General features: G+C 50.2%; 4 protein-coding genes across 4 annotated transcripts; 1 reads left to right on the forward strand and 3 right to left on the reverse strand.

Moving 5' to 3' along the window:
- Window positions 1-890: 890 nt before the first annotated feature.
- TGME49_210750 (Ferredoxin-fold anticodon binding domain-containing protein) lies at window positions 891-6098 on the reverse strand. The gene is made up of 2 exons (XM_018779516.1): window positions 5204-6098; window positions 891-4422 (listed from the first exon to the last, which is right to left on the reverse strand). The coding sequence occupies exon 2, from the start codon at window positions 3723-3725 to the stop codon at window positions 1146-1148; it is 2580 nt and encodes an 859-aa protein (XP_018637957.1). The 5' UTR covers window positions 3726-4422; window positions 5204-6098; the 3' UTR covers window positions 891-1145.
- A 555-nt stretch (window positions 6099-6653) lies between these two features.
- TGME49_210740 (hypothetical protein) lies at window positions 6654-9568 on the forward strand (the record flags this gene model as incomplete). Its single annotated transcript, XM_018779515.1, has 3 exons — window positions 6654-6818; window positions 7592-7731; window positions 8347-9568. 3 exons carry the CDS (start codon window positions 6654-6656, stop codon window positions 8753-8755), a joined length of 714 nt encoding a protein of 237 aa, XP_018637956.1. The 3' UTR covers window positions 8756-9568.
- A 696-nt stretch (window positions 9569-10264) lies between these two features.
- Window positions 10265-24493, reverse strand: TGME49_210730 (ATP-dependent hsl protease ATP-binding subunit hslU, putative; the record flags this gene model as incomplete). Its single annotated transcript, XM_002371187.2, has 18 exons — window positions 10265-10347; window positions 10736-10828; window positions 11532-11604; window positions 12328-12374; window positions 13286-13352; window positions 14130-14176; window positions 14704-14832; window positions 15657-15759; window positions 16792-16840; window positions 17550-17846; window positions 18151-18197; window positions 18680-18745; window positions 19158-19235; window positions 19915-19949; window positions 21392-21479; window positions 22432-22529; window positions 23487-23534; window positions 23923-24493. The coding sequence occupies 18 exons, from the start codon at window positions 24491-24493 to the stop codon at window positions 10265-10267; spliced, it is 2019 nt and encodes a 672-aa protein (XP_002371228.2).
- Window positions 24493-25842, reverse strand: TGME49_210715 (hypothetical protein). Its single transcript, XM_018779514.1, has 3 exons — window positions 25739-25842; window positions 25617-25630; window positions 24493-25050 (listed from the first exon to the last, which is right to left on the reverse strand). The coding sequence occupies exons 1-3, from the start codon at window positions 25804-25806 to the stop codon at window positions 24905-24907; spliced, it is 228 nt and encodes a 75-aa protein (XP_018637955.1). The 5' UTR covers window positions 25807-25842; the 3' UTR covers window positions 24493-24904.
- Between the last annotated feature and the right edge of the window lie 1888 nt (window positions 25843-27730).

The following is a 27730-nucleotide window of genomic DNA, read 5'->3' on the forward strand; positions in this document are numbered from 1 at the left end:
TTGCATGCATTCGCAGGAGCTGCATACTGTCACGCTGTCGGATGTGGTTACAGAGAGGCACGGATGATCCTGCCACTAGAGGACTGTCCTATCATTGAGAAAAACGATGGGCAGGCGGCATCACCAGAATCTACCGCGATGCTTTGAGATACAGGAATGGATGCCCTTCAGAGGTCGTTGTCTTGACAACATGAGTAAATCAAACACAAATCCACACAGCCCGTCTGAATCCGCTGTTAGTTGCTTGTAGCCGGACTTCGAGAGCAAATTGTTGAGACTTTCCTGGTGACCATTAGCTACTCCGACGGGAGGTGTTGATGCGCACGTGACTATAAGCAGACTCTCTCTATGTGCATAATGCTCATCCGTTGGTAGAACCGTCCCAAATCATGCGTGCCCCGCAAGCGATACGATGATGCAGAGCGTTGCCCTTGCTCACTTTTGCAGCTGTCTTAATTTTCACTGAACCATATTGGGTGCCGCGTCTGGACTTAGCTATCCAGAAGTTACAGAACAAGGTTCTATTTGGCTCGTCTGTTCAGATTGTGGGTCGGTAAGTGCAGACGGTGAACGCTCGTCGACAGTTGTATATATATATATATATATATACATATGCATGTATACACGCCTCGTTCCGCGGAACAATTCGGCGCTGGCAGAAGAGTCGCCGGAACGCGCTAGGCTCCGATGTGTGGAGGTGGCCTTTGTTGGTGTTTTTCGGCATTCGGATTTTGTGGGCTGTGTACGATCATCTGAGCTGTCGCAGCGAATATGCATCTTATGTGCAACGGCGAGTGGATGTCCATGTTACAGCGAGTATGGCCCAGACACTTCAGTGACCAAGGACAGCTAGTGACTGGCCTCCTGCCCAGGTCCCGTCTTTGTTGTGTCAAGGAATGACGAGTTCCTGTGGTGTCTGACTGCCTGATGCTTGTGACATAACACGTCATGCGCGGTTCGCCTGTTCACGGGGCAACTTATGTCATGAAAAAGCATCAGAGGGCCCCCGGAGTAAATCTGCCAAGCACGGGAACCCTATTTTTTCTGGAAATATCCGACTCTGCAAATACCCGAGAAGCATCTAGCATTCACGCAAAAATCACGAGGGCACTGTGAGACACCTGCACCACCGACTGATTCGGCAGTTACCTCAGGTCCACGTCAAACATTTGTCCCGTTCTCCTGTAAACTTCTTCCTGGAGAGCGTTCACTTCTTCGTGTGTGAGCGTACGGTCTATTGCTCTGTATGTTAGCCTGTAGCAAAAACTTTTTCTCTTTGTTTTGGGGTGGATAAAGCTGTCGACCAACTTGACCGACTCCACCAAATCGCCTCCAGCTTCGCGGCACATCTCGAAGAAGCTCATTTCGTTAAAAATCTCTTTCGGATGGGCTTCTTGTTTCGACGTGGCGTCCGAAGTCAGCAGTTCTGCGTCAGTGTGTCGACACGCTTTAACCGATGGAGAGAATCCACCGCGTCGCTGCTCAGGCTCTGTCCCCGCTGCTACTGAAACAATTCTGCACTCTTTCAAAGTTCCGTCCGTTGCTTCATTTACCCAAAAGGAAATATCCTTGTAGACAGGAGGCATGCTGCTGAAAGGGACGAATCGTCGGACTCGGCCATCAGCGAACTGTTCCGAAAACCGAGGATCCTTGGACCAGAAAAGGCGGATATCCTCGACCCCAAACAGGTGCATGCACAAGCGTTCCATACCCAGGCCGAAAGCCCAACCACGATACCGATGCTCTGAGTTGTCCGTCAGTGGACTGTTGCCCATGCTGGCAACCACAGGGTGGGCCTTCTTGTCTGCGGATGCACGTGACGACTGTTTGTGTTTGTCTTCTAAAAGTTCGGAGCGAATTTCTCCCGCACCTAACACTTCCATCCAGTTCTCTGAGTCCCCTCCATCTGTCTCTCCACTTCCCTCGCCTGCTGACTTGCTATGTGTCAGATCTCTGGCAACGTAAAGCTCTACAGAGGGAGCTGTGAATGGGAACGATGTATTGTAATCCCATTTCATGCGTACCTCCGGTCCCAAGAGGTGCCGAAGAAGTCTCTCGAGCGTCAGCTGAAGGTGAATCATCACTGGATTGTCTAAGAAAGGGTTGGACGGGGTTAGGCATGGCGATTTCCGAATCCAAGCCGCCAGCTCATCTCTTCCGGCTACTTCGTCACGCCCTGTGTGTTTCCCGTCGCCGGTGTCGGCCCTCACAGCGTCACTGTCGCCCGCAAAGTGAGTGACTGCCTTCAGAAGGAGCGCATGCTCACGCCTAAGCTGTCGCATTTGTTTTCCGGAAAACAAGCGAAATCCGTCAGTCTGATGAAAGACGGGATAATGCAAACGATCAATCTCATCGCGGCGAATCACCTCCGCCGTCCAAACAGCCGCTTCAACACCTGCGTCGATAAGGTCCCGCTGATGCGCCGTGCTGTGCGTCCGAAGAAGAACACGGTTCGGATTGTACTCTTGATCCGCAGGTGTGGAACTGTTAGTTCCCTTTCCGGCTAACGCATGTGGACTGTTGTCGAGATAGTACGTGTCTGATGGCAAGCGGCTTACATGGTCCAGCGGAACTAATAGAGAATCGAAATTCTGTCTACAGGTCACGAAGGGAGAGAAATCGTCAAAGAGTTGAAACGGTGCGAAAAGCGGAGAACCCGAACAGTCGCCCGTATCGCATGTCGCTTCTTTCAGTGAGGCATGTACGGGAGCGCCTGAACTCGACAGTGGAGCGGAAGAAAAAGCGGACGATTGCGATGAGTCCGACATCAGCGACGATGCACCGGACTCCGGTGTCTTACCACAGGAACAACCCAAATGGTCGATGGGGCTCTCTTGCAGGATGGGATCCAAACTTTCGCTCGGTTGCTCGAAACTCGTTCTGGCATGATGCCAAAGAAAAGAGGGGAAAAGAAGAGAACTTCTGGCCTCGTTCCAAATGTTCTCATTCTTTAAGAGAGCGTCGTTTTCCTGCAAAAAAAAGGAGTCAATCTGCTTCTTCAGAATGCCTATCGGGTTGTCAGCCTGTCGGTGCAAGTGGCGGTTCAGCTTCTCCCATACGGAGGCGGGAATATGCGGAGGCCGCGAATATTTTGCGCCTCCAGCCTGTTCATTTGCGTACGACTGTGTCGCCGCTTCAGGGGCTTGTATGGAGCAGCAGCTCCCACTCTTTTGTTGCGTCTGACAGGAGAGAAAACGGCATACAGGAGTCCGTTCCGCCCGGACTGCATTCTTTTTCTGAGGAAAGAAATTGACAATTTGCCGGTACGCCAACTTTCTCGAGTGAAGTGGCTCAGTATGGCAACGATCTGGAGTGGTGGATAACTGCCCCTCCCGTAGAGACACCATCTGCGACGCGATATTTCTTGACGCTGGGCGCGCAAGTGCAGAACCGTACCAACTGCCCACCCCGCTTTGGTGCAAACATTTCAGTAAGGAGGTCCTTGTCGAAACACGCATCGGCGACGGGAGTGGGCGGGACGAAAGATGCACCGGTAGAAAAGCGAAAGGCTGCGAGACAAACTTTTCATAGCTGGCACGTCGGTGGTCGACGGCGTATGCACACAAAGATGCCAAAAGCACAAAAGCCCTAGGTGAAACTTCTGCAGCTCTGGGATGTGTCCGGGCAGGTCTAAAGGAAACTGAGGATGTAAAAGGCACCGGGGGGACTCGGAAAGAAGTCGGCCATCCCGCCTCGCCAAATAGAGACGGCCAGCACGGCCACATACCGCACAAAGTGGCAATGAAAGTCACAGATACACTAGAGAAATCTCAGACCGTGAAACTACCAGTGTAGATGCAGAGAGGTGACATGGTCACTCGAGTATTTCTCGTTCCGGGCATTGGCTCCAATTTGAATGACCCCGCCGCCAACTTGCGACATGCGTTCAACTACGTTGCAAAAAGAGAAAAGGAGAAACGCGTTCAAAGACTATTTGATAAAGCTCGGCCCCGACGATACGGTACTTCCGGGAGAACCGACTAGAGAGCCTTGTTCGCCCGGGCACCAGGCTACTCATTAAGACCAGAGGGGTTTTGTTACACGTCGATAGGAGATGACAACCTTTTCGGACAAATGCAGCCACGCTCGTTTTTGAGGCATTCTATCACGCACCAAGAGTATGCGCATTGAACGACATCAACTCTGCATCGACCCTGTCCTTTGGTCCTGGCGAATGCAATGCACAAGACCGAAGCAGCATGCAGAGAAAAAATGGGGTAACGACAGCATTTGCCCGCCCATGTGTACCTGGTTTCCCCCCCCTACAAGTCTTCAAAGCTGACGGTTCCAGGTAAATCATATTAATTCGTCTCCGAGAACTGGCAATTTGTTGGCGGAGCCATCAAGCGGTATCAGTTTCACGACGAATCGTCGGCAAACTCCATGTGTGCATGCATTTCTCTACTTCCGGCAATCGCAGTGCTGCGAAGAAAAACAAGAAACGTTCTCATCTCCTGAACAGCGGTAAATGTGAAAACTGGGAACTGCATTTCGAATAATGTTCTGGATTCGTTCAATCATTGGTGCACGCTTGGAAGCTTAAATAGCGAAACGGTCTACAGATAAAGGGCCTGCATGCACGCCTACCGCTGCTCGACAATAACGAGACAGAGCCAAACTGCCCAAAAGCACAACTATTTCAGACTCGCCGATTTATCTGGCGAAAAAGATGTAGTGGGCCTTACTGTAGGCTCCAGCGCGTGCGGGGAAATAAGCGTGCCGTTCCACCTCCACGGAGACTCGTCATGTGTGAAGCAACGAACTTTCACTTGCACGACAGGCTTCTTTGTAAAATCTCGGCGTTTTTCAGCGTCCTCAAGCTGAATCCCTGAATCAGCGACTAAATGTGAACTCAATAGTTCACCATAGCTTCACAATCCTTTCGCTATGTCAGTGGTCGCGCAGAACATGCAGAAGCTGCTCAGTGGGTGACGTAAACGTCAGTAACGTCCTTGAGAGGTGTCTGCTGATGGACAGTGCGTGCCACTTGCTAAAACTTCTCCTACTGTGGATGGCCCTACATGATCAATATCTGCGTTACTCGGTCGAATTCGAGAACATCAGACGGTGCTGAACTAGGAGGACATGCAAAATTACGATGCCAGCGGTGCCACAATACATGTCAGCACATGGGTGATCCCTCTACGTCAAAAAGCCCAAGCGTACCTAGGTCTAAACCCTATTTACATGTAAAAGCACTCACTGATGAAAACATCCCTATCTTCTTGCACGCTCGAGAGCGATTCACTGTGGCCAAACAGCTGTCGGGGGCGATGGAACTCGTGGCCTTCGCTTGCAGACTGGTGATTCAGCTCGATCGAGGAAGGAGAAGTCTTTGAGTTGCAATGGATGATAGCAGAGTGGGAACAGTTCTAGCACCTGATGTTTGCCACACAGACGTTCCAGTGGGCTCCGCATCATCGTGACTGTCAGCCCCGGCTTCGCCACGCGGCATCCCTTTGAATAGAATGAGTTGTCGCAAAAACCTCCTGGTCATGGTCCGCTATAGGAAGTCTCCGCTACTTTCCTCAGAGAAGCGACATGTGTTTTCGAAACATAAGAAGCGCCGGTACCGCACCCACAAATTTAGTCAGTCGCGCCCGCATGGTGCGAACCTTTCCAAGACGACACGCACCACGCAATAACCGGGACAAAAAAACAGTTTTGAAAATGAGCGGGAAACGCTGAATATCACCGGATGCATGTTCAAAAGTTGCACAAGAGTTTCGCTAATTGTGCAGAACCTCCCAATAGGCAAGGCAAATTGAGCAAAAGCTGCACAGCTTGCTGCACAAGACGATTACTCACACCGCACAACTCCCTTGAACACGTAAAACACATTGGGGAAAATGGAACACTTCGTTCCAAGAACTCTACATCACCCTGTTCATCTTCCGGCTATTCGATTTCTCTTGTTTTTCCATACAAATATCCAAAACTGCCACCCATGTTGTATACCTGTCCCCGCTTCTTGCATCATCGAGTACGCAGACCACAACAGTCATGCGAGACCTCCCATGGAAAAAAAGACCGTCGACTACTTGGTTCCTGAAGACGAGGCTGAAATCTCAAAAAAGCATTCTGTTGTGGGAGTTTTGAGACGTTCAGCCAACTACACTTGATGAAAGGAACAGTTAGCAGGCGTTCTGAGATGGCTTTCTTTCCGAAAAGATGCTACGCTTTGTGTAAGAAGCATGACCATTCGAGTTGACAGGCGAGGTTGATTCTGACTGAAACAACAGGGTATTGCTCGGGAAGCTGAGCGAGTCACTACGCACTTGTTTCTTGTCTCGCTCCTGCTGCTCATGTCGCGGAAGTTCCTGCAAGTCCAGCTGCTACGAAACATGCCTACACTATACTGGGGCGGGGGGAGTCCCGGGACTTGTTTGCGTGCTGCCATTATGGGATATAATAAGTGAAGTGAGACGGGGAGCGTCCACGAAGGTGCCTATAGTGAACCAGTATTGTCTTATGAAGTCGTGGAGGATGTCCAATATACTGTGAGTGCGTGAACATGAGAGTCACCGAGTTGTCCCAATTCTCGAGGACAGCCAAGATTCCTTTTTGCATGACCTCTTGCAGAAAAATGGCACTCTGGGTCGCGACTCAACTTCGAATGTTAATTTACGGCCGGTATTCGAAGTTTTTCACCGATGCGTAAACTCCACTTTGTTACAGGCTTGCTCTTCTTCCTGGATCTGCTTCCCACCACGAAAGGGAGCACACGCGTTGGCGGCGGACTTAACGACTTGGCTTACTGGAAAAACTACATCCCTCATATCCCACCTAAAAATCCTCCTGGATGGGTGCGGGAACAAGTAAGGGTTAGGGATCTGGGAATGAGCTGTTCAGACCGATATCCGATGAGGGATGTAACAGCAAGTCACTTATCGTTTATTGAAACCAGCCTAATCAACCATCCCTCTGTCCGTATCCACAGACTACGATGCCAGTAGTAAACAAGTCTGCGTCCTTCTACCGAACGTATTCACCACATATATCCTATAAATGTGTGTCGGTCCCTGTCTACCTGAACGAGCACGTGCGCAGTGAAGTATCATCTATTGGCAAGGGATTTCATGAACTGTTGTCTCTTAACTGAACTTTTCCCTTATTTTTATCGATGCAGTGAAGCCATTTGTTGAGTCGCACGTGTAGTTTATAAAGTCGGTTACGTGATCTTGTGTCACCCACCTCTGCCTGAAACATGCCGCAGCTGCAACCGCTTCGGCGAAACTCCGTGAGCTACCGGTAACTTTACTCTCAACAATGCGCCGAAAACGAACAATGTCTAGCACTGGTGGCCGTTTTGCAAGTATCGGACTGACCTAAGTTGTATGACGACGACGGTGTCTTCCTGTATTTATTCTGTAAACTCCTGCTGAGCACTAGTCTGAGAATATGCACACTTGTGCCCAACGAGAGTTAGACGTCCTAATGATCATCATTTATTATGTGAAAATGCAGGCGAAACAATTACACGCTTTCGTTTGAAGTCAGGACCTCGTTACGTGCCAAGAGGCGCAATAGTGGACAAATTAAACGCGCCCTTCATGAATGAGTCTGTGCTTCGCTGTCGCTCTTTTGACAGATTCAAAAAAAGCTTACTCTTCTCCAAATAGCCTCCCAGGCACCTTCGTCATCCATTTCGCAGCACGACAGCGCTGCACATTACGCTTCGCCCGCTTCAGTCTCTGCAGATATTGAGGTCCTGTATCACCCCAAGGACAGGTACGACAAGGCGTGAAGCGCGAATGAGCTTCAGCCAGCGACATTTCTAACTGGACTCGTCTAGAACCACACTGTATCTACTATCACCAGCATCTTCGCCTGGAGGTGCTTTGACGAGAAAATCCTGTTGATGACAGGGCATCGTATCCCCCTACTTTTCGGTGATTCTCTGTGGCATAGGCCAGTGAGACCGAGCAAATTATACCGGCCGTCTGTTGTGGCATCGGCCAGTGGGGCACTAGTTTACCTTCCCTAGTGAGTAAATCGATGACATTGAGCACAATATAAAGTGGCGGGACTGCCTGTGTACGGGTCAATACCTTTCACGACTGTAGTAAAGTTTTCTCTGCTGCCCCCTTTCTCTGATGTCCACCATAGATGTATGAGCACAGGATCAAACTCCCGTCGACCCACGTGAACACTGCATTCCTGCTTGCAACTATTGACAGGAACTTTTGTTTCAGACCTAACCAAGCTGAGGCTGAAGGTTCGTCTACTAGAGGGGACTAGCCTTCCGTGGAAGAAGGTAGGAGCGATGAACGCAGCGAACGACACGCACCATATAGTAAAAGCCCATTTGCTCCGTTATGCGCGTTTGTAATACATGCCCTACAGAGCGTATGAATGGATTGTGAACGAAAGCGAAGCGACACACCTGGGCAACGGAGGAGGAGACCATGCTGCAGCTGAGGCATGGACAGGCGATTCACTGTCTCGTCCGTTGCCCGTCACGAAGCATATTCTTCTCTCCCAGCTTTTGAACGATGAGTCAGTTGCTCCAGATTTCGCACCAGAACTGGTTGGGGCAAGCGCAACCACAAAAAGACTGGAAACTAACCAGGGCTCTGTAGATGAGGCCGAGCACGACACAAAAGGCAGCGCCAACATCCCATCGACTGCATATAGAGACGTCCACTACATAGCTGGCGAGTCACGAGACGCTGAACCTCCTGTTGCTGCCAAACTCGCCGATGCTCTGCTCCACAGCGTGGTCATGCTGCCGAACGCGAGTGCCTCCGATTGATAAAACCGAGTGAAAACGGCGTATCTGCGCAGCTGCACCACCGGGAAGTTCCGGCTGGGCGGGACGGGCGAGAGGAGGCAGACTATCTAATTCAGGTGTAACAATGGAACCACCTGAATATCTCTGAAATTAAAATCTCATGGTTCTCTTCGGTGCAGGGACGAACGCCAACAGTCCATAATGAAGCTGACAGTGTCCTGCATTTGCGGAGGAGAGATAAATACCAATTTAGTTTGGGCATGTGCGGAGGGACGAACTTCACCTCCTTTCCTCGAATGTTTTCCCACTACAGCGTGGGGAAAGGTGACCGTTTGCCACTTTTCCACAATGCAGGGTGCCTTACGACAGACTCTTAAACGTGGAGGACCGCATTCGTCGCTTTGGTCTTGCACTGAGGTCTGTCAACGTGTATCTTGGGAGTTCGGAGGTCGTTAACTAATGCGATCCTTTATTCCCGAGTGCCTGCCCACTGTTATGGCGTTTTCCTCTGAGGCCCTCTCGGTGTTTTTTCCCGGGCTCCCAGGGAGTGTGAAACGAAAACACGACTTACTACCACACTTTTTAGCAAAGAAAAGTGGCTCACTGGGTAGAGAGGGGCTCTTGTAAAGAGCTGAAGACTGGAAAAGTGGAACAGAATGTCGGCCCCGTCATGAGCCAAAAGACAGCATTGGATCCTTTTTAACTTGTTTTACTAACGCCGTCACCCTTTCCATGAACTGTTTGCCATTGGTTTTATGTGCTATCCTCTTCCCCGACGATTCTGACAACAGAAGCGCGTGCTTGGGAAAGACTTTTGCTTTCGTGTCTCTGGCAGCAACCTCTTGATTTCGATACATCCAACACGCAATCGTTTGATAAAAGCTGTGCGCAGCCGCATCTATCTACACTCTCCAGTTACGAGGCAGTTCTTCACTGGATCCACCACCGCAACACGGGGACCTATAAATCAGACACTGTCTGGGTTCAGCTCCTGTGGACAACAGATGGTCTTGACCCTCACGCGACCGCTTGTCTCGCTGTCGAGCATAGACAACAGTGAGCCCTGTTTCCATATCGGTTCAACAAACGATTATTAAAAACGTTTATTGCGCTGGTATTAGCGTGAGGAGCTCGTAAAAGCAACCTCTCCGCGATGACACCTTGATGTTCCTGATACTGGTCCCAGTATGTTTCGTGGCAAAGGTTGCACAGCAAAAACGGACAGCTATTTGCGTATGCAACAAAACGGCACGTTCTGGCTTCTTCCGCTCTACACGGAATCAAACGCCTGGAAGAAACTTTCTTTCTTCGGAGACCACTTCGAGGTTCCGCTCAACGCGCAGACATCGACCACAAGCGCGATGAGAGCTACATGTCTTTTGCAGGGACAAAAGAAAACAATGCTGTGGGGGACTTTGCAAATTTATTTCTGATGACCCGGTTGGTGAGGACGTGAACGTTGCACCGCAAAAGAAGTCTTCAGTTACCGACCCCGAGTCAACGCAGGCTGGGACAATAACAACTTCATGCCTACAAGATATACTTGCAAAGGTCCGCTTGCTCCATCAGGGGTCGAAGTCTCTCTTCCACCATCTCCTTCGTCACACGAACCTCTGCAAGCAACCCAGCGCTCAATACTGGACGTCATGAAAGACTTCTTGCAGACCGCGTCATAGGCGCGTCTTGCACAGTTTGTACGAGTGGAGAGGAAAGCAAGGCGAATGCACGCACAACACAGAATAAGAAGATATACGCCGATAATAACCCGAAAAGAGAACCCCAAGAAGGCACACGCCAACGGCGAACCGGAAGATAATACGAGCATTTGCTTCACTGCTTAAAACATAAAACGAGTCCACGAGAGAGACCGACAAGAGAAACACAGAAGATATTTGGTGTACGGGCATCCTACGCTTAGGAGCAACAAACCTTTTAAGCGTTCAACGCGAAAACTAAGCCAGCCCCGCTTTACGAAATTAGGCACTGTGTGTTTCAGCTCACCGGAACCTTGACGCTTATGAGCTTCGAACTTTGTCTGCTCCAGAACCTTGGCCAGGACAGTTTTCAGTCGCCGCGCACCGACATTTGCGTTCACTGTATGCACACGAAGGATGCAAACAATCGAAACTGGAAAGCTTTTTGAACGTGTTTCTGGACCTTCGCTTTCTTAAAATTGCGATGTGATATCAACATTGTGAATTGCACGAAGCCGTAATGCGTGTGGAGTAGAAATAAATACACATCGAGGCAGACGTAAAGCACCCTCGTTGACGGATATCAAAAGCGAGAGTCACGCAAACCTAAGAAAGCAAGTCAGTTGAGATTCACCGGCTGGATGCCACACAACAAATCCATCAGGGAACACGGCACGGCAAACTTCGGAGATAAACACTAAAACAGGCAGCTATGATAAACAGGTACACCTACACTACCGACGCCACGGCGTCAGCACAAGCACTGACTGTACTTGCTGCTGTGTTAAAACAAGTGCGGATCTCGCCACTTGTACACGAAATGAAACTCTTGTACTCTTCCGCTACACAGTTTTTTCGTTCCAGTGTCATAATCGTGAGCTGAAGAAAAATCGCTGCACAGAAGAATCCGTTTCACTTCTCAAAGCAGAGAAAATGGTGAGTCATATCTGCACGGGACAGGAGCAAAGACCTTGCTCTCATTGAAAGGCAGGAGCTGTGTGTCTCGTGGACTCCCAGGAGGTTACATCCTACGATCAGACTGCATCCATGTCCGTTTTTCACGCTGTCGCGTTTTTCTTTCCAAGATATCTGTGGGCACTGACTTGTGTTTAGATGGTGAGAAGTTCGTGCGATCTCACGCACGCCGCTCTCCTCGAAGATCAGCTTCACACCTTCCTGCAAATACAAGCTACCCATCAAACTGAGTTTTTGCTCTACAGGCATCCTAGAAGGAATCGTGGAACGCCCGGCAGAAAAGGAGACCATCAAGTCTTCTCCGCAGAAGCAGTCAGCCCGAGTCCGGTGTGACTGTTCTTCCTCAGCGATGCCTTTTCACACTATCAAGTTCCTGACACTGGAACTAGAGGAATGCATAGCGGAAAGGACACAAAGCTTTACTGAGCGAAATCTATTTCACAAAACTGTTGAATCCTATATAATCACAGGCAGCTCTGGATGTTAATTTAGCTGAGCGTCAGTGGAAGAGACCATCCTCACTTAGTGCAACGCGAAGAGTGATCCTCCATTGTCTGTCAGTTCATGTGAAAAAGAAACTCCACGTGGCTGAGGAGACACCAAAACGCATCGCCGTGTCATACTCGTTTCAGTACCACTATAACACAATTAGGTAAAAGAAGGAATTGCAGAATCTTGAATTCTCACTTCGACCCGGAGTTGCTTACGAACCAAGATGCAATGAATGCGACGGAGCTCGGCAAACACAGCGGACGTTTGTATCCATAAATGTATAAAAGCGTGTCGTTCACGAAACGCACAGTAAGCCTCGGTTTCGGTAAACAAAGACCTTCATGATGTACGCCAGCCGTCCAGCTCGTAGCACATAAAACTCCCCATAGAAAGTTTGAAGAACGCAGTGAAAGAAAACTCGCACAGCCTTACCGTGGCAAGCAGCGCAGTCTGTTGGTCGAGGAGATTGTACTCGGTCTCTGCTCCCAAAACAGAAAAAAAGAAAAAACACAATTTGCTCAAGGTGTCCGACGGACCTTCGCGTTTTGACGTTTCCGTTCCACGAGCATACACAACACGAAAGCGCGGGAGTCTCCCCAGTGCTCAGGCTCACTGGTGGAACGGTTTGACGGATCGACCACAAGAAGCTAACACACCACGCAACGGGTTCGTACAGTAAGTGGTACCGGAGAGGAAACTGAAGAAGACCCCGTGTCCAGTATAACGCAGATGCGAATGGATGACGAAGACGTTTTCTTGGGTAGTAAAAATGCACATGAATCAAGATTGGCGCCGAAAGAACCTTTCACATTTTCTAGGCTACAACACCACCCACAAAGTGAATCCCAAACAGAGATGCCACTCGCTGTCCACGTTACGCCAGCGAAGAGGTTCCCTGGCGTTCTTACAGACGCAAACTCCAAAACCACCGGCGGCTTATCCACATCGGTTCTGAAAGGCGAAATGCAAACGCTCGGTGACGAGCATTTCAATCGAGAAATAGTGAAAAAAGAAACTTCAACACAACCACTTGCTTCGTTGGGTCTGGGAAAAATCACGGATCAAAATATTTGAGTTTCTGTCTTTTCCCTAGATATTCCGAAACACGGGGTGGTGTAGGGAACAACCAGCGGGCGACTGTTTCGCCGTCTCGTTTTTTCTTCAAGTCAAGGTGTGTTACAAGATGTTTTATGAGAAGAACGCGTTGTCACCAACGTTGTGACTCTCCCGTGCTCTGTTGAATTCTCCGCAGAGCTACACTTCGCCTCCTTTCGACAAACACACGGGACACAAGAACCAGCCGCTGCGGTTGCGTGAAGAAGACGAAACGCAGCCAAGACGACGCTCGGTGGAGAGTCGGAAGTCCTGCTTCCTTTACAAAGCTGCTTACCAGTCAAAATCTGCACGAAGTTCTCCTCGGTCAGGGGCTTCAGGTCGCAGCGAATCGGCAAGCGTCCCTAGAGAGAGAAACACATTTTCGAGGGACGCTCGACGATGAAAATGCTCTTCCGTGACGTGACCTTACACCCTCGACGAAAACGAGAAGAATCCGCGATGTCACCATGTCACCCGCCTTGGAAGTCACCACAAGAAACACTCCTGCAGAACGCCGAAACGGTTCGTCCCTTTCAACTCCACTTCTCGCAGTCTTGTATCCTACGCGGTCGCGCACTGGTTCCGATCTTGATGCTGTTCTTTCCAAACTCATGGTCTACTGTGCGTCTCACAGCTCTCATGCACGTAACACGAGGCCAACAGTGGTACTCACGCTGGACAAACACCGCGACAGTTCGGTAGTCGCCTTCCTCTCGGATTCAAAATCAACGCGTTCACAAACGAGGAAAAAGTCACACGCAGGCTGCACGAACGCAGACTTCTTCTGGAAGCGGTCTGAACTGGCCTGACGTTGCAGATGCTATTGCCAGGTCCTTGTACACAGAAGGCGACAGGCCGCAGAAACGAGAAAGTGCCAAAGTAGGAACGCTCGCTCAAGCCAGTTCTCGATGCAGAGCAACATATCGCTGGTTGGGAAGGAAGAGGACAACAGATTCTTCTCCAGTGAAGTTATTTCCACAAGACAAAAATGCACCTTTATATTTATCGTGGCCCGCGTCACAGAAGACGCCAGAACATCTCGAGGTTGTTTGCAGGATTTCTCTTCGTATACCGTATCGACAATTGTGAAACAGTTGTCTGAAAGTGAGTTTGGATCTATAAATACCCACCGCACTTACCTGGAGCTCTGGAATAATGTCTGAAGGTTTGCATGCAAGAAACGATCCTGCAGACAAAGCGAAGCAGCAGCGAGACACCACTTCTCTTAGACTGCATGCTGGCAACACATGTGCTTCGAAGTGAAAACGCGAGACCAGAAAGGAGCACAACATGCACCTTTCCTCGTCGAAAAGAAACTCGAGCGATCCGGCGTTTCAGCGTCGGAGTTGAAGCCTCGTCCTCACACCCCGCCCACACTGCGCTGTGCTGCACGCATCGCCTGGTCAAGAAGCAACGACACGGGCAGGTCGAATCGAGGTCCATTTTCTTAGATGGGACGACCCCCTCGCTCCCACAAATGCTTACAGGTACCCGGTATCGGTCACGGAACTGCGCAGCACAGCTGAAAGTGTTGGGCGAAACTGTCTGGCGACACTCAGGTTTTCCAATTCGGCTACAGTCTCGGCTCATTGAATTGACGACTCGACGTGCCTTTTGTCCTTCACTCTCCCTCTCTCGCCGCTTCCTTTCATCTCGCTCTCTCAACCGTTGTGCATTTCGTTCGCCTTCCGAAACGCACGCAAGAGCTCTCACCTGAAGCGATGAAGAGCACATGGTCGGTGTTGATGACGCCGATCTGCGTCTGAACCGACGTCCCCTCGATCAAAGTCAGAAGTTCCCTTTGAACCCCTACGCGTTTCGACCGAAAGGCTGAGCTGTCGCCTGCAGGCAAAGGCATGCATTGTTCGACGAACAGAGAAAGGCGAAGCAGCACTTGCTTGCGCAGAAGTGACTGGGTCCACTTGAAGAGCCAGGAAGTAGGAGGTCGCATGTCTTCGAGGAAGCACAGATAGTTCAAGTTTCCTATTCGGGAGATTGAAGGCCCCGCGTCGGGTCACAGAAAACGAGCACAGAGTTCCACCTCGCTAGAGAAAAATAGCAGATCGCATGTTTGAAAAGATCGCCGTGCGTATGCGGCCACCCTCCGTTGAACACTAGCAACAACACACGAGGCTTCGGGGAACAAATGCAAACGGTCGAGCCAGTGGGTTGCTTGCTGAAGAGCAGAAAAGGCGTTGAAAGTCGCGACTCCGAATTCGAAAACTCGACAGTGGCCGCCACTCGAGTGAAGTCTACTTTGATGGAGTCACCCGACTCTTCAGAAAGGAGTCCGGAAGCTGAGACATGAAATCTCCTGATCGACCATGGAGACATTCGGGAAAAAGAGTCCACGTAATCCGGGGAAACCCACTGCGAGTGAAATTGTAAAAGAACCTGGAAAAACTGTTTTGGCCTTCTCGTTTCAGCAACCCACTCGAACTCTCGCATTAAAAAGGCTCTACGTTTTTTTCAAGACGAAAAGCTACTCACACATGTGCACAGCAGTGGACACAAGAGAAAAAGAAACATGCTTGGTGAAGTCAGAAGGACTAAAAAGGGAAACCGTCGAAGCACCGGGGTTCCGCGTGAAACGAACACCTCCACGGTTTGCGAAAGGATGGCTAGTTGTCTTCTTCAACCTCAAACTGTTTGTGTGACTCGCGTACTGCCGCTGCGTTCTTCCACAAGTTTGTCGAACTCATCGATGAAAACAATTCCTCTGTTCTCAGCTGCATCTCTTGCCCTCTCCTGCACCGTCTCAGTGTCCGTCTGCACACAGTGAGATGGAGCCACAGTGGCCGAACACTCGCGGCTGATATGACCTCGGAGCACCAGATTCACTTGGGATCTACGGAGTATAACGGAACTTAAGATCAACCATGTGAAAGCAAAACCCATCTTACATGACTGTACAGTACAGGCCGCACATAAATATATATATATATATATATATATATGTATGCTTATACAGATATATATATATATATATATATATATATATATATAACGCATTCAAATGTATTTACATACAGCCATAAGTGATGTATAGAGAATATCGGGACTCTGGACCGAAACCGGGACTGAAAGGTCTCTCTCGGATGATGGTCTACTGCAGACTCTACACTAGCTGCCAGGAAATGTCTTTGGGGACAGACGATGGACAGCTGGTTTTCAAAAATAGAGCAGAGCGACACTGAGCTGCCTTCTTTCACGCAGCGCACAGCCACGGTTGGAGACTTCAACAGCAGGAGGTCTCCATCGCGAGAAGCTGACTCCCAAGGAGTCTGAGAGAATACAAACTCTCAGGTGTCAAATGCTCAGAAGAACTGTCAGACTCGGTCTTGTGCTTCTCTGAAAATCGTGACCCGTTTTGGGCAAACGAGAATGCAGACTTCTGAAATTCGCAATATTTGACATGCCTGCACTGAGATGCATGCGGCGGAGGTCGACCCTTTCTTAACTACACAAATTCGAATTCATGGGCGAAGTGCAAAACACGCATGTTTTGTTTTGTATTCGAAAGTACACCAGTGAGTTTGGAACTCGCTAAACAAACATCTTTAGACTGAAACATTTCATTAAGTCAATCACTTGTCACACGCATGCGTCGATTTCTCAATCAAGGAAACGCACACACAGACACATTTGACTTACGTGGTCTCACTGGTAATGCAGAAACCAGAGACACTAGAATACTTGGGGTATTCTGAAGAGGACTGCAGGTTTGAAATACAGAGAAGCCAATTCTTGTGACGTCTGCCGATAGGGCACCTCGGATACAACGGGTGACTCTCAACTTACCATTTCATTTGCAAAGTGCTCTGTGACCGCGGCTATTGCTTGCTTCACTCTGAGAGGAGAAAAGAAACAACGACACTCACCAAACGGTTTGCGGCTTTTATAAGAGAACTGGGGGTCGATCGGCCCAGATGCCTCCCCGCTTTAATTTCTACTTTCTCTAACTTCTATATTTCCTCTTCTCTTACTCTCGCTGCTCAATCCATAGGTTCTCCTACACATATCTATGCGTTCGCGGGTATTTCTGTCCTTCAGCTGCTTTGCCAATTCTTCCTGTGAGGCTCAGATAACCAAACTCGTTCTGACTGTTGTGCCTGTCCAAAGCCCGACTGGACTGCTTAAAACACTGTCTTTGTTCGTAGCGCCGGCTTGGCACGGCGAAGAGAGTCTCGTCTTTGTACAAAGAAGAGATCACCGTTTCCGTACGGCGTATAGATTATCCTCTTTGTAGGGAGAATGTGATGACTGCTATGTGTCATTTCGAGTCAAATTCGACGTCCAGAGAAAGCCTTTCATCCTCATTTACTGTTATCTCTGTGTGTGTCACCCAGCCCAGATTTCGATCCTGGATGCTGTGCGTCAGTGAATGAGAATAGAGTTCAACTTTTCGCACGACCTAACATCGCGACTCTCTGTGCAGTTTTGTGTTTTCCACGGATCCAGGTCGTAGTAGTGCGTTAGCAAGGCGAATTTGGAGCGGAGAGCGGATGGCAACTGCTGCAGAGAAAGTCGAAGCTCGGCACATCTGGCACCGGACTTACGTCACCTTCTTCTTCTGAGGGACCTCCCCCTTTTGACCGCCGCCTCCAAAGATCCCGATGGGGAGAGAAAAGGAGAGTCCAGGAATCGCGCCTCCGCGATTCCATTTGTTGCGGCCGCCGGCCGGGGGTACAAAAGGCACAGGAGCAGCGGGAAGTCCAAATGCCTCCGGCGAGACCGGACCTGGCACACCGACACCGACGGGAGCTAACGGACCCCCCCTCTGCGAATTCATGGCTTTTCCAAGAGACGAAAAGAGCGCAGAAAGAGGATCTTGAGGACCCTCAGGGTGTCGCTGCCTGCACGCGAAGACAGAAACGCAAGTGCGAGTCCAGCGTCTTCGCCTCCGTGTGGCCATGCGATCAAATGCGTTCCACCGTTCGTTTTTAACCTAGCGCAGCGTCCTCTCCTGTGTTGTTGCGGGCAGCTGCACCAGTCCGCGAAAGACACTAGGCTGCTGGAAAAGCCGCGTGCAGACCCGTCGCAGACGCTGAGCGACAGCTACGAGAGAGGCGAGGAGGAAAGGAGCAACAGGATTCACGCAAAAAAACAAGAGACTTGCTGCCTGTTCTTGAAGACCACAAGTTCTCGAAAAGTGCTCACAGAAGGTTCTCGTCAATCTCCACTTCAACGTCGTCAAGTCGCCCATCCTGTAGACGAAGATTTGGAAACACACAGCGACGAAAAACGCCCGGAACTCAAAACAACCGATGCAAGTCCATGCGAAAGGGGACTTTCGCAAAATGGAAAAGTCGCGCGTCTCCGTCGCCACGTAGACACAGAGACAACCCCCCAAAGCTGACACGGAAGTCAAAGCCATGCGTTACGCGTCATGCCTATGTCGGCAAGACAGGAAAGACGCAACGCGGCAAGGCGAACGCAGGGCAACCTTCTTGACGGAACCTTTGTAAAACGTTGTTTTCCGAATCCAAGTTCGGCTGAGCTTTTCATTGCCAGCATGTTGAGTGGATTACGTACAGCGGTATCCAGCGTCTACGTGGAAACCCAGCACTCGTAGAGACAACGAGCATGCAATCTGGAAGACCATTCTTCGCAGTTTTCGGCAGAAAAAACAACACCCTCCCAGTGAGGTACCATTTGTCGGAAGGCGAAGAGCAAGACACACGCGTACCTTGATCATGGCCGCAATGACGTCCTCCGAGTCGTTCACTGCGCCTTGCGCCCGAAGAGCTCGAGCCTGCAGGAAACGCCAGATAAGCAATTTGAGTTGTTCGTTGCGAGCCTATATCTCGAATCTTCACATGCACTTTTCTGCACCTGCAGACGCAACGCCGGCGCGGAGACCACGTCCGCGTGGATTTCCAGTACCTCCAACTTCCGCTGTTCTTCGATCCAGTGACGACGCCACAAGATATCAGTGACTGAAGGGGACCGTCTTCATGTCGTAGACAAGCAGTGACCTACAGGTGAATTTTCGGAATTCATGAGTTTGTACCTGAAACTAACGTGCTGGCTAGAGAAACCCCTGCGTCTTTGCAAAGTTCGGAGTAGAAACATGCGTTGTTTCCGGTGTCGCTCTCTCTTGAAAATCGAAAAAATGACTAGCCTCGTTTCTCCCAGCCACATCAGCTCCTCAGTTTTGTTCTCACCACTTCTTGTCGGGCGCGACCTGCTGCCTCTCCGTGGATGAGTTTCTTCACTCTCTCCTTCTCGTCTGTGTACGCTTGCTGAGGAGAAAGACACACCGCAAAGATACACAGAAAAGGCGAGCCTGACCTTCATCGATGCTCCGAGAGAGAATCTACCCTTCCACACGGAAAAAGAAAAAACAGCACACAGAGGCGCGAGACACAGGACAACAATGCGGTGTGCAGGCGGCCAGATCCACGTTCGCTTGTGTGGAGGAAAGACAACTGAGCTGTGTTTTCGTCTCGTCGCTAAACCACACAAGAGACACTTGCCTCTCGTGCACAGTAGAGGTGTGTGAGTCTGCCTGAGAAGGGAACTTCAGCAAACGTGGCGACTCTTGGAACGCGTTTAACGCAAGACAGGAAAGCAAGCGGAGACACAGCGATGGACTCTCTTGTCTATCGGAGACTCGAAACACAGAACCCGCAGCCCTCGCGCTCGCGGAGAAGCAGAGACCGTGGAGTTCCCGAGATAGTCTGAAAAGGACTCCAGTTGCGAGACAGAATCAAATGAGCTTCGCGCCCTGGCAGGCTCTGTAGCTGCTGTACGCGACCGCCCACTGAACGGTTTGCGCCAGGTGAAAGAGGTGCATTTGAGCATCCTGGGGCAAGGCCGCTGAGGCTGCTCCACCTCGGTTACGACCTGGTGGCAGACGTGGATTCCTCTTTCAGAAGAGTCCACTACGATAGTGGAGAGCACTTTCTCTCGTGGAATCACCTGCGCGAGGTAGTGAACAATGGACGACGTGTCATCTGAATCGCACAGAGAAAAAGACTCCAGTCAGAGCGACCCTGTGTCGGGCGAGTTGGAAAAAGTTCTGAACGCCCACAATCCTGTGCCGGGCGAGTTGGAAAAAGTTCTGAACGCCCGCAATGAACTCTGGAAGCTGCAGACGCGGAGAAACTTCCTCCTGGTGCAAAAAACAACTCGAGTGCACTGAGAATAAACTGGCCTCTGAAAGCGAAAGTGGAGGATCACCGCTTCCGAACTGTGGCTAGTCACATAAACGACGCAGGCTGTATTCTTGCGCATTCATACCAGACCTAGAAACACTTTGCGCCCATCACGTGTATTTCCCCATCCCCGATGTCCCCAGAAGCCATTTATCTCTCTAGCGCTTACAACCTCTACCCACAACTCTTTCTCCCGAAGAAATGCCTGCTCGCTACAAGTCGCAAACGCGTTTGAATGCCCCGTTACACTGTTGTTGCCGCATATGCCGCATATGGCCATATGTAAATAAATACATGTGAGGACGTAGCATGTGTACATCTAAACTTGCACGTACAAGTATATTCATTCATGCATACATACAATACATATACACATATGTATACATATATGTATATATATATATATATATATGTAAAGCAGGCACGATCCAGTCATCCGGGAAGATTTATCTATGGCAGTGTCGGCCGAGCGTCCCGTTATACTCGACAGGTCACCTGGCTTCCCAGTACCTCCCTGTTGCCTCATTTTGAAATATCGACTTCAATTAAAAGCTGAGAGATGGCGCCAGTTCTACGCGCCAGAGAGCCCTAGACACTGCTCCTACATGAGTGTGAGCCTTGAAGGTTTGCTGGGATGCACCCAGATTCATTTTCCTTTGTTCGGCTAATACATGGAAGCCGATCGGTTCTACTTCCACCGCAGTTACCATCTTGTATCTGCCGCGTTTCACCCACGCCAACGCGGAGGGATCTGTGACCATACGAATATCTATGTACAACGTGCGACTTCCTGTCTCTTAAGACGCTTATGATACCTCCTGTTTCGCTTAGCAGTGCACTTTTCAGTTGCTTCTACATGACGCTGCATGTCTGAAAACCCCAACACTTCTCAACAACATGCGTTCCTGTATACATTTGTATTTCGCCGTCGGCTCTTCTTAAGAGCAAGTAGTCACAACTAATCACGACTCCCTTTTGATGACTGTCTTTGTTCGACTGCCCCCTCTGTACGTGTCTACCCCCGCGGCGGCATGCGCGTAGCTGTCTGTATACCTCCTGTTCGCCGGCAAGAGCGCTACGAGTGCAGAAGCATCGCCATGTTTTGCTGTCTTCACAGCAAATAGGTCTCCCCTTGATGCCGAAAACTCGCGGTCCTGATGGATCGATTCCGGAAACGTCTCAGCAGGGCAACCAGATATTCTTCATAGACCGCTGACGGCAGAAAAACGGTTCTTTCTCACCTCCAACGAAACCGACTTCGGTGAATCGAGTCGCTGCGACTTTGACGAACGGTGCCCCGGCGAATGCTGCCAAGCGCTTCGCGAGTTCCTAAGAAAGAAACGGATGCACGCTCGAATGCGGCGGTGCCACTGTAGACGAAGGAGTTCCCAACTGAAACCAGCAGCGCGCAAAACGAGCGAAAACTTCCGCGCGAGAGGCAGAAGCTCAAGAAACTCGCAAGAAAAAGAGTCTTCATCTCAGAGGCCCCAACCCAGAAATCGCAATCCCGGACAACGCAGTCTCCTGACACAGCGACACCCACGGCGCACGATGGACTGCGAGGGAGGAAGGGAGAAAAGTGTGCTGGAAGAGGAAAATCGAAACAACATTTGCAAAGAGAGTATTTAGAGATAGATACATAGAATATACACATAGACGTATTTAAAGCGAGAATGCTACACATAAAATATTTATGCACATAGACATATACCTACATTAATTGTGCACATACAGAGAGCGATACGTATTACGCATATAGACACAAGTTATAAAATATATATACATACAGTTTGACTGAATACATAGTATACATATTTATACTAATTTACATATAAAGAATACATACACATGTGTATAATTATATATATATATATATATGAGAACCGTACGCCAGCATGGAGACGCAGAGCTTTGTCGAGCATCAAGGACATTTTTAGGTGGCGATGAAATATAGATAAGGCAGGAAACGACGACGCGTTTCCTGATATAGGGCGAACTCAAGAGAGTGGACTCCCGCAGAGAAGGCGTAAGCATGGAAGAGTCTGACACACGCCAGAGATCTGAGATGTCGAGCACCAAATGGTCCCGAAAAACTGGGTACAGTCTAAGACCTGTAGCGTTCGAGCCACCCTAGACTTTCGAAAAAGGACTTCGTTGCGTTTCTTCCCTGAATGCGTGTATGCGTGTTTGTTGTTCCACCTCGAAGGCACACGGGTCGCCGAAACCGGTAAAAAACTTTTCCGAGGATGTGACAAGCAAAGTGACAGCCCGTTCGACTCACCGTCTTCCCACATCCCGACGGCCCAATGAGGAGGAGATTGTTCGGCGCGATCTCCCGACGCAGCTTCTCATCTTTCACTTGTTGCCGACGCCAGCGATCTGAGATGTCGAGCACCAAATGGTCCCAAAAAACTGGATCCATTCTAAGATTTGTAGCTTTCGAGTCGCCCCAGACTCTCGAAAAAGTACTTCGTTGCGTATTGTGCTTGCGTCCATAGACAGAGTTCACATATTAAAAAAACTTCTGACTCAACGGCATTCTTCGAGAGCAGGAACACCGTAAGTTCGGCGAACAGGGGAAAAACAGTTGGAAAGACACATTCTTGAAATGAAAATGTGTACCTCGCTGCTCCAAGAACCACTGTTTTCATGAAACCGGTATACCTGATGTCCTTTCAGGTAAATAAGATAGGTCTTAAGTCTCTAACGGAGGCGCGCCCCTCAGTGTGCCGACGCCCCGAGTGAGAGGAGCAAGCAGGCAACGCAAAAAAGTCCGACAAGAGAGCGAACCTCCACGGAAAAGAAACGCGACTCAACACAGAGGCGGAGAACTAGATGTAGCGTCCACGCAGAGGGCGAAACAGAAAAAAGATGAGAACCCAGAGATAGGGCACCGGATACTGATTCGTTTGGACAGCTTCTGCTCAAGATCCAGCACTGACTCAGCTCCACGCATCAATTTGGAGACGGGAAGAAGAACAACATGGAAGCCAACGCAGAACTACGAAGGGGGAGCCAGCTCGCCGCGGTTGTGCTCAGCGAGCTCCGGAGATACGAGAAACTTGAAGAGCACCACAAATTTAATCGAACAAGGGAACTCCGGAGATCCGGGGTTCGTACGAAAGATCGCCACGAACACTGAGGCGAGAAAGTCTAAAATAAATTCGTCTCCAGCTGCGGCGGCTGCGTTCCGCGTTTCAATTGCTTTCATCCCTCGCTCGTTTAGATCAGGGAACCGGACGAGCTTGAACTCGGGAGGTTTTCCGGTCACGAGAGAACCTAAAGAAGCGAAAAGGGACTTTCTGAATCGTATCCCTCTCGACACTGGTGACTCACCTCTCAGCGCGATGGCCAAGCTTTTCTTCGCTGTGTCTTGACCGACAACTGAAAAGAAACAAAGCGGAACAAAGCAACTCTCCTCTGTTCAAGCGCAGCGTCCGGGGCACCCGCGTTGCCGGCAGTAACAGTCATCCAAAATCGAGTGATCCGTACCAGGTTTGGCACAATGTCCGGATAGACGCTACACATCACGCGGCCTCCGTTATTTTAAGAGAATGCAAACCGCGAGAAGGTCAGTTTCAGTGAGCAGTGGCGTTTCAAAGAAGGTCAACCCAAGGTAAGCTCCGGCGGGAGTGTGCACTGTTGCTCCAGGTGATGGGCGACACGGCAGGCGTCGCTGTTCTCTGGGGTGGAGACTAAAGCCGACCGCTTTCCGCGTTTGAGTTCTCGTCTTGAAGAGTTTCCCCGAACCTTCGTGCACCCTGGCTCCTACTGTATTTGTCGAGGGCAGCGACGATTTCGTCCGGATCTTTGGTGAAGTCGTCGATCTGCTCTGCAGGCTCAGTGGTGGAGACCTCATTGCGCACAGTTCCTTCAGCGTTATCAAGCGACAGTGGTGGCTCCGAAAGCGGGGCTACAGTCTCCTGCAGTTTTCTGACGCCCTGGTCGTCAGCCGAGTCGGAGTTCTCTTGCGAACCTTTTTCTCCATGAGAAGAAACGCCGGGAGTCGCGGAGTGGAGCATGCGCAGGAACGTCTCCGGGAAGACTCCGCCGGGCGTCTTTCCACGTATCGATTTTCTGGACGCGTGGAAGCCGCGCCGAGCAAGGGGCGAGTCTGTTTTCAAGGGCGTCGGAGAAGAGGGGAGAAACAGAAACTCAGAGGAACCGGATCTGGATAGACAGTGGAACTGGCGCCGAGCACCTGACAGAAATAAACGCTGCGTCCGCGCCGAGGCACTGAAGGAAAGCCCCTCTCTAAGGGCAGACGCTGGCGGAAGTGCCATCGCGGTATGGTAGGGGACTTTTCCGACGGAAAGACACAGAAAAACGGGACTTCTGCCCATGCAGACTTAAAGAAAACGGTCGCGGGGCTTCTTGTGGTTGAACGAACGGTGGAGGATCAGATTTGGTGAGTAGCGACCGGAGGAGAAGCAAAGGAACATCGATGGTGACGAAATTTATGCAGCGACGCGAGGAACATGGGAGGTTGTTTGCAAGTTTCAGCCGAGCGGCAACGGGAAACTTCTCTTCAGAAAACAAGATCGAGGGCGGTACGCGAGTGCGCGTTTGCCTTCTCAGCAGAGGTGCCTGTAAACTGAAGACGACGAAGCTCTCCAGTCTTTCTGTGGCTTGTTTCACCGAAAAACTGGACAGATTTCAGCCGCGGAACGGACGGAAAGCTTAGCACGGATACCCTTGCAGGATTCCACCCATGAGTCGCTAGGAAAGCCTTCAGACGAAAAAAAAGTGCTGTGTCATGCGACAGGCCCAACAAAACAAGTGTAAGCGTGATCAAACCAAAGACAGTCCCGCGGCGTTTTACGGAGTCCGTCCTTTTTCGTGCAGCTTAAACCCCCAGCTCGACGGCGCCAGCGGCCGCCTGGGTGCCTGGTTCTCTTTCCTGGAGAAGCAAACAACGGAAAATGAAACAGCAAGCAGTTCTATGCTCCGGTAAAAGAGTTGTCTGAGGCCTGAGGCGCTCTCAAGAAAAACTGCAGCCTTGCCGGAGCCTTGCACAGCGCTGTGCGAATTGCGCAGGAGACTCAACTCGAACGTCCTTGGAGGGAAGCGCCGGCAACACACGCGGACCCAACTTGCTTCTGGCGTTTAAACTTCTCTTCTGAGGAAGCAAATCGAACTTCTCTCGGGCTTTTCGGTCGCGTAGGGACTGGTCTGGCGGTCAACCCAAACGCGGTGCATGCAACCATGAGAAAACGCAACTGTTCGCGCAGCCTTGTGCTGATGTAGAGTCGGTGAAGGAGAACGCCTGCCTGTAGATCCGGACACTGTTCACCTGACGCTCTTTCCTTTCAACGTTCACTTTCCATCTATCTTCACTGGAGCACATAAGCACGGATTATACATATATATTTACGTATTCATTGGAATATATATATATATATATATTCGTTGGAGTACATCGAGGTTCCGTGGGGCATCGTCCACTTCGCTCAGAGAGCGTCATACCTTGATCCGTCCAGCTTCCGTTGGGTCAGAGGTGAATCAGAATGGAGGGAAAAAGTCGAAGATATACCAAGACACTCATCTGCTTCTAGTTGTGGTTTCCGCACAGAAACAACATCGTTCACCAGGTCTCACGAGAACGCCGAGCGCCTGCCAACAAATTCGTTTGCAGACCACTTCGAGAAACAGACATTTCGTCAGCGTTTCATTCGACCCACTTTGTTCAGATCCTCCCGTTGAGAAGAGATTTAAAACAGTTCAGGATTTGATGCGGCTTTGACAATTGAAAACAGCGGGAAAACAGTCTACATACAGTCGACAAGAGGCTCCTGTGGACGCTTTTCGCCACAGGCCAAACTCCTTTAGGTCGCTCATGGTGCAACTGGTAGCCCTCCCTTGCGAAATTCGTTTTCTATTCTTCTTCACTGCTGCATATATACACATATATATATATATATATTCATTGGTACATATATATTTTCACTTTGGGCATTTTGTGTGCAGTGAATGCGACAGTGTCTTGCTTCATGTTCGTGCATCCAGTCCGTACTCCAACGTGACTCCAAGTGGCGCTTGTGTGCACGGCCAGCGAAAGTGGTGTTTCCCATTGGGGGTGCCGTTGTCCTAGGCAATCTTTCGTCTATATGTCTCCTCGGTGGTGCCTGTGGAGAAGGGCCATCTCGAAAAAGCAAGACGACCAGGACTAGGAATACTGAGAAGACGGGAGAGCAGGAAGAGCACTGTCGAGAATGAGCGAGGACAAACGGAATAACATGGTCGAGATTGGGCAAGAAGAGTAGGAGAAGCACTAGCGATAGTGATTAGAAAGGCCAGAAACGGCACTGCCAACCACCATCAAAACGATCACATTATATACGCAAACAATTACTGATCCACTGCGCGTCGAGTCATGCACTGTCGACGACTGAGCATTCGGGTCTTCAAAGCTCGAATCTCGGAAGGAAATCTTAGATTGACCAGGAGTGACATAATCACCAACAATCCATTCGTTTTGGGTGTATCTGCGTCTATGAGTGCATAAAAGGTCCTAGAAAAAAGATAGAAGAATCCACGCAACTCGGCTAGCACACAAGCCCTTTGTGAGGGACACACTTTTTGTTCGTACAAGTCGAAGCCAGCAGCTCGACAAGCGTGTTGGAATTTGAGATATCTACCCCTTTTTTTTCTGCGAAGTTCATCTTCCACCCTCGAGTTTCCTGTGTTTTTCAAATCTTTGGCACCGTTCGGTCGCTGCGGTCTGTGTTTTGAGGCTGATCTTTGCGTCCTTTCGAGAGAACACCTCGCTTGTTCCAGCTCTCCTTTTCCTCTGCAGACGCCTGCATGCAGCCGCCGTCAGCCCTGGAAAAAATGAGGGTGACACCGCTTGTCGCTGGGTTCCCGGGGCTTTTTCGACGAATTTCTCCCCTTTAACACCTTCTTTCCTCTGTTTCTTCCCAATAGGTCGCTTGCCTCCGCCGTCGCTCTCTGCTTTTCGAACCAGGTCACCTCGAAGTCGCATTAACTGTTCAAAGGGCCCTGGAGCCAGCTGAGTGGACACAAATCCATTTTTTCCGCGTAGAACTTTGTCGATCTACTCCAGTCTGACATTTCTGCGTACTCACGCTGGTCTCTCCCGGAGAAGCGCCCAGGCGAACCGCCGTAGCCTTTTCTTGTTGGAGAGGCAGCTCTAGGATTTGCTTACACGAGTGAGTTCCTCGCACACCTCGACGCACGAGTTACATTTGAGGTCCACTACTGGGGCTTCACGGTTCTTCTGTTGGAGTTTATTTTCTGTGCCTCAGTTACTCGTGAAGCGTTGGAGTGTTTTCTCGTCCGAGTCTCACTTTTGCCGAGTCTAACGGCCCGGGTTCCGCACAATTGGTCGTGCCTCACGATTCCGCGTAACCAACAGGCAGTGATTGCAGTTCGTGCCAGCCGCAGCTTCCGCACAGGAGGGGATTGCTTGCTTCTGCTTTCTTGGAATCCCCGGGAAAGCGCTCTAAATTCTCTCGCGCAGTGTTCTGGGCCGTCCCCTCACACTGTCCGCAGCGCCGGCGCGTACGACCAACACAGTTGACCTCATGTTTTCTGACTGTTTTCTCTTCACCACAAAAGGA

Source organism: Toxoplasma gondii, chromosome IV, assembly GCF_000006565.2.
Source record: "Toxoplasma gondii ME49 chromosome IV, whole genome shotgun sequence".
NCBI classification, from domain to species: domain Eukaryota; phylum Apicomplexa; class Conoidasida; order Eucoccidiorida; family Sarcocystidae; genus Toxoplasma; species Toxoplasma gondii.

Bases quoted from the DNA above. Each gene is read 5' to 3' on its own strand.
- TGME49_210750 (XM_018779516.1), bottom strand. From the start codon at position 3,725: ATGTGGCCGTGCTGGCCGTCTCTATTTGGCGAGGCGGGATGGCCGACT.
- TGME49_210715 (XM_018779514.1), bottom strand. From the start codon at position 25,806: ATGTCTGTTTCTCGAAGTGGTCTGCAAACGAATTTGTTGGCAGGCGCT.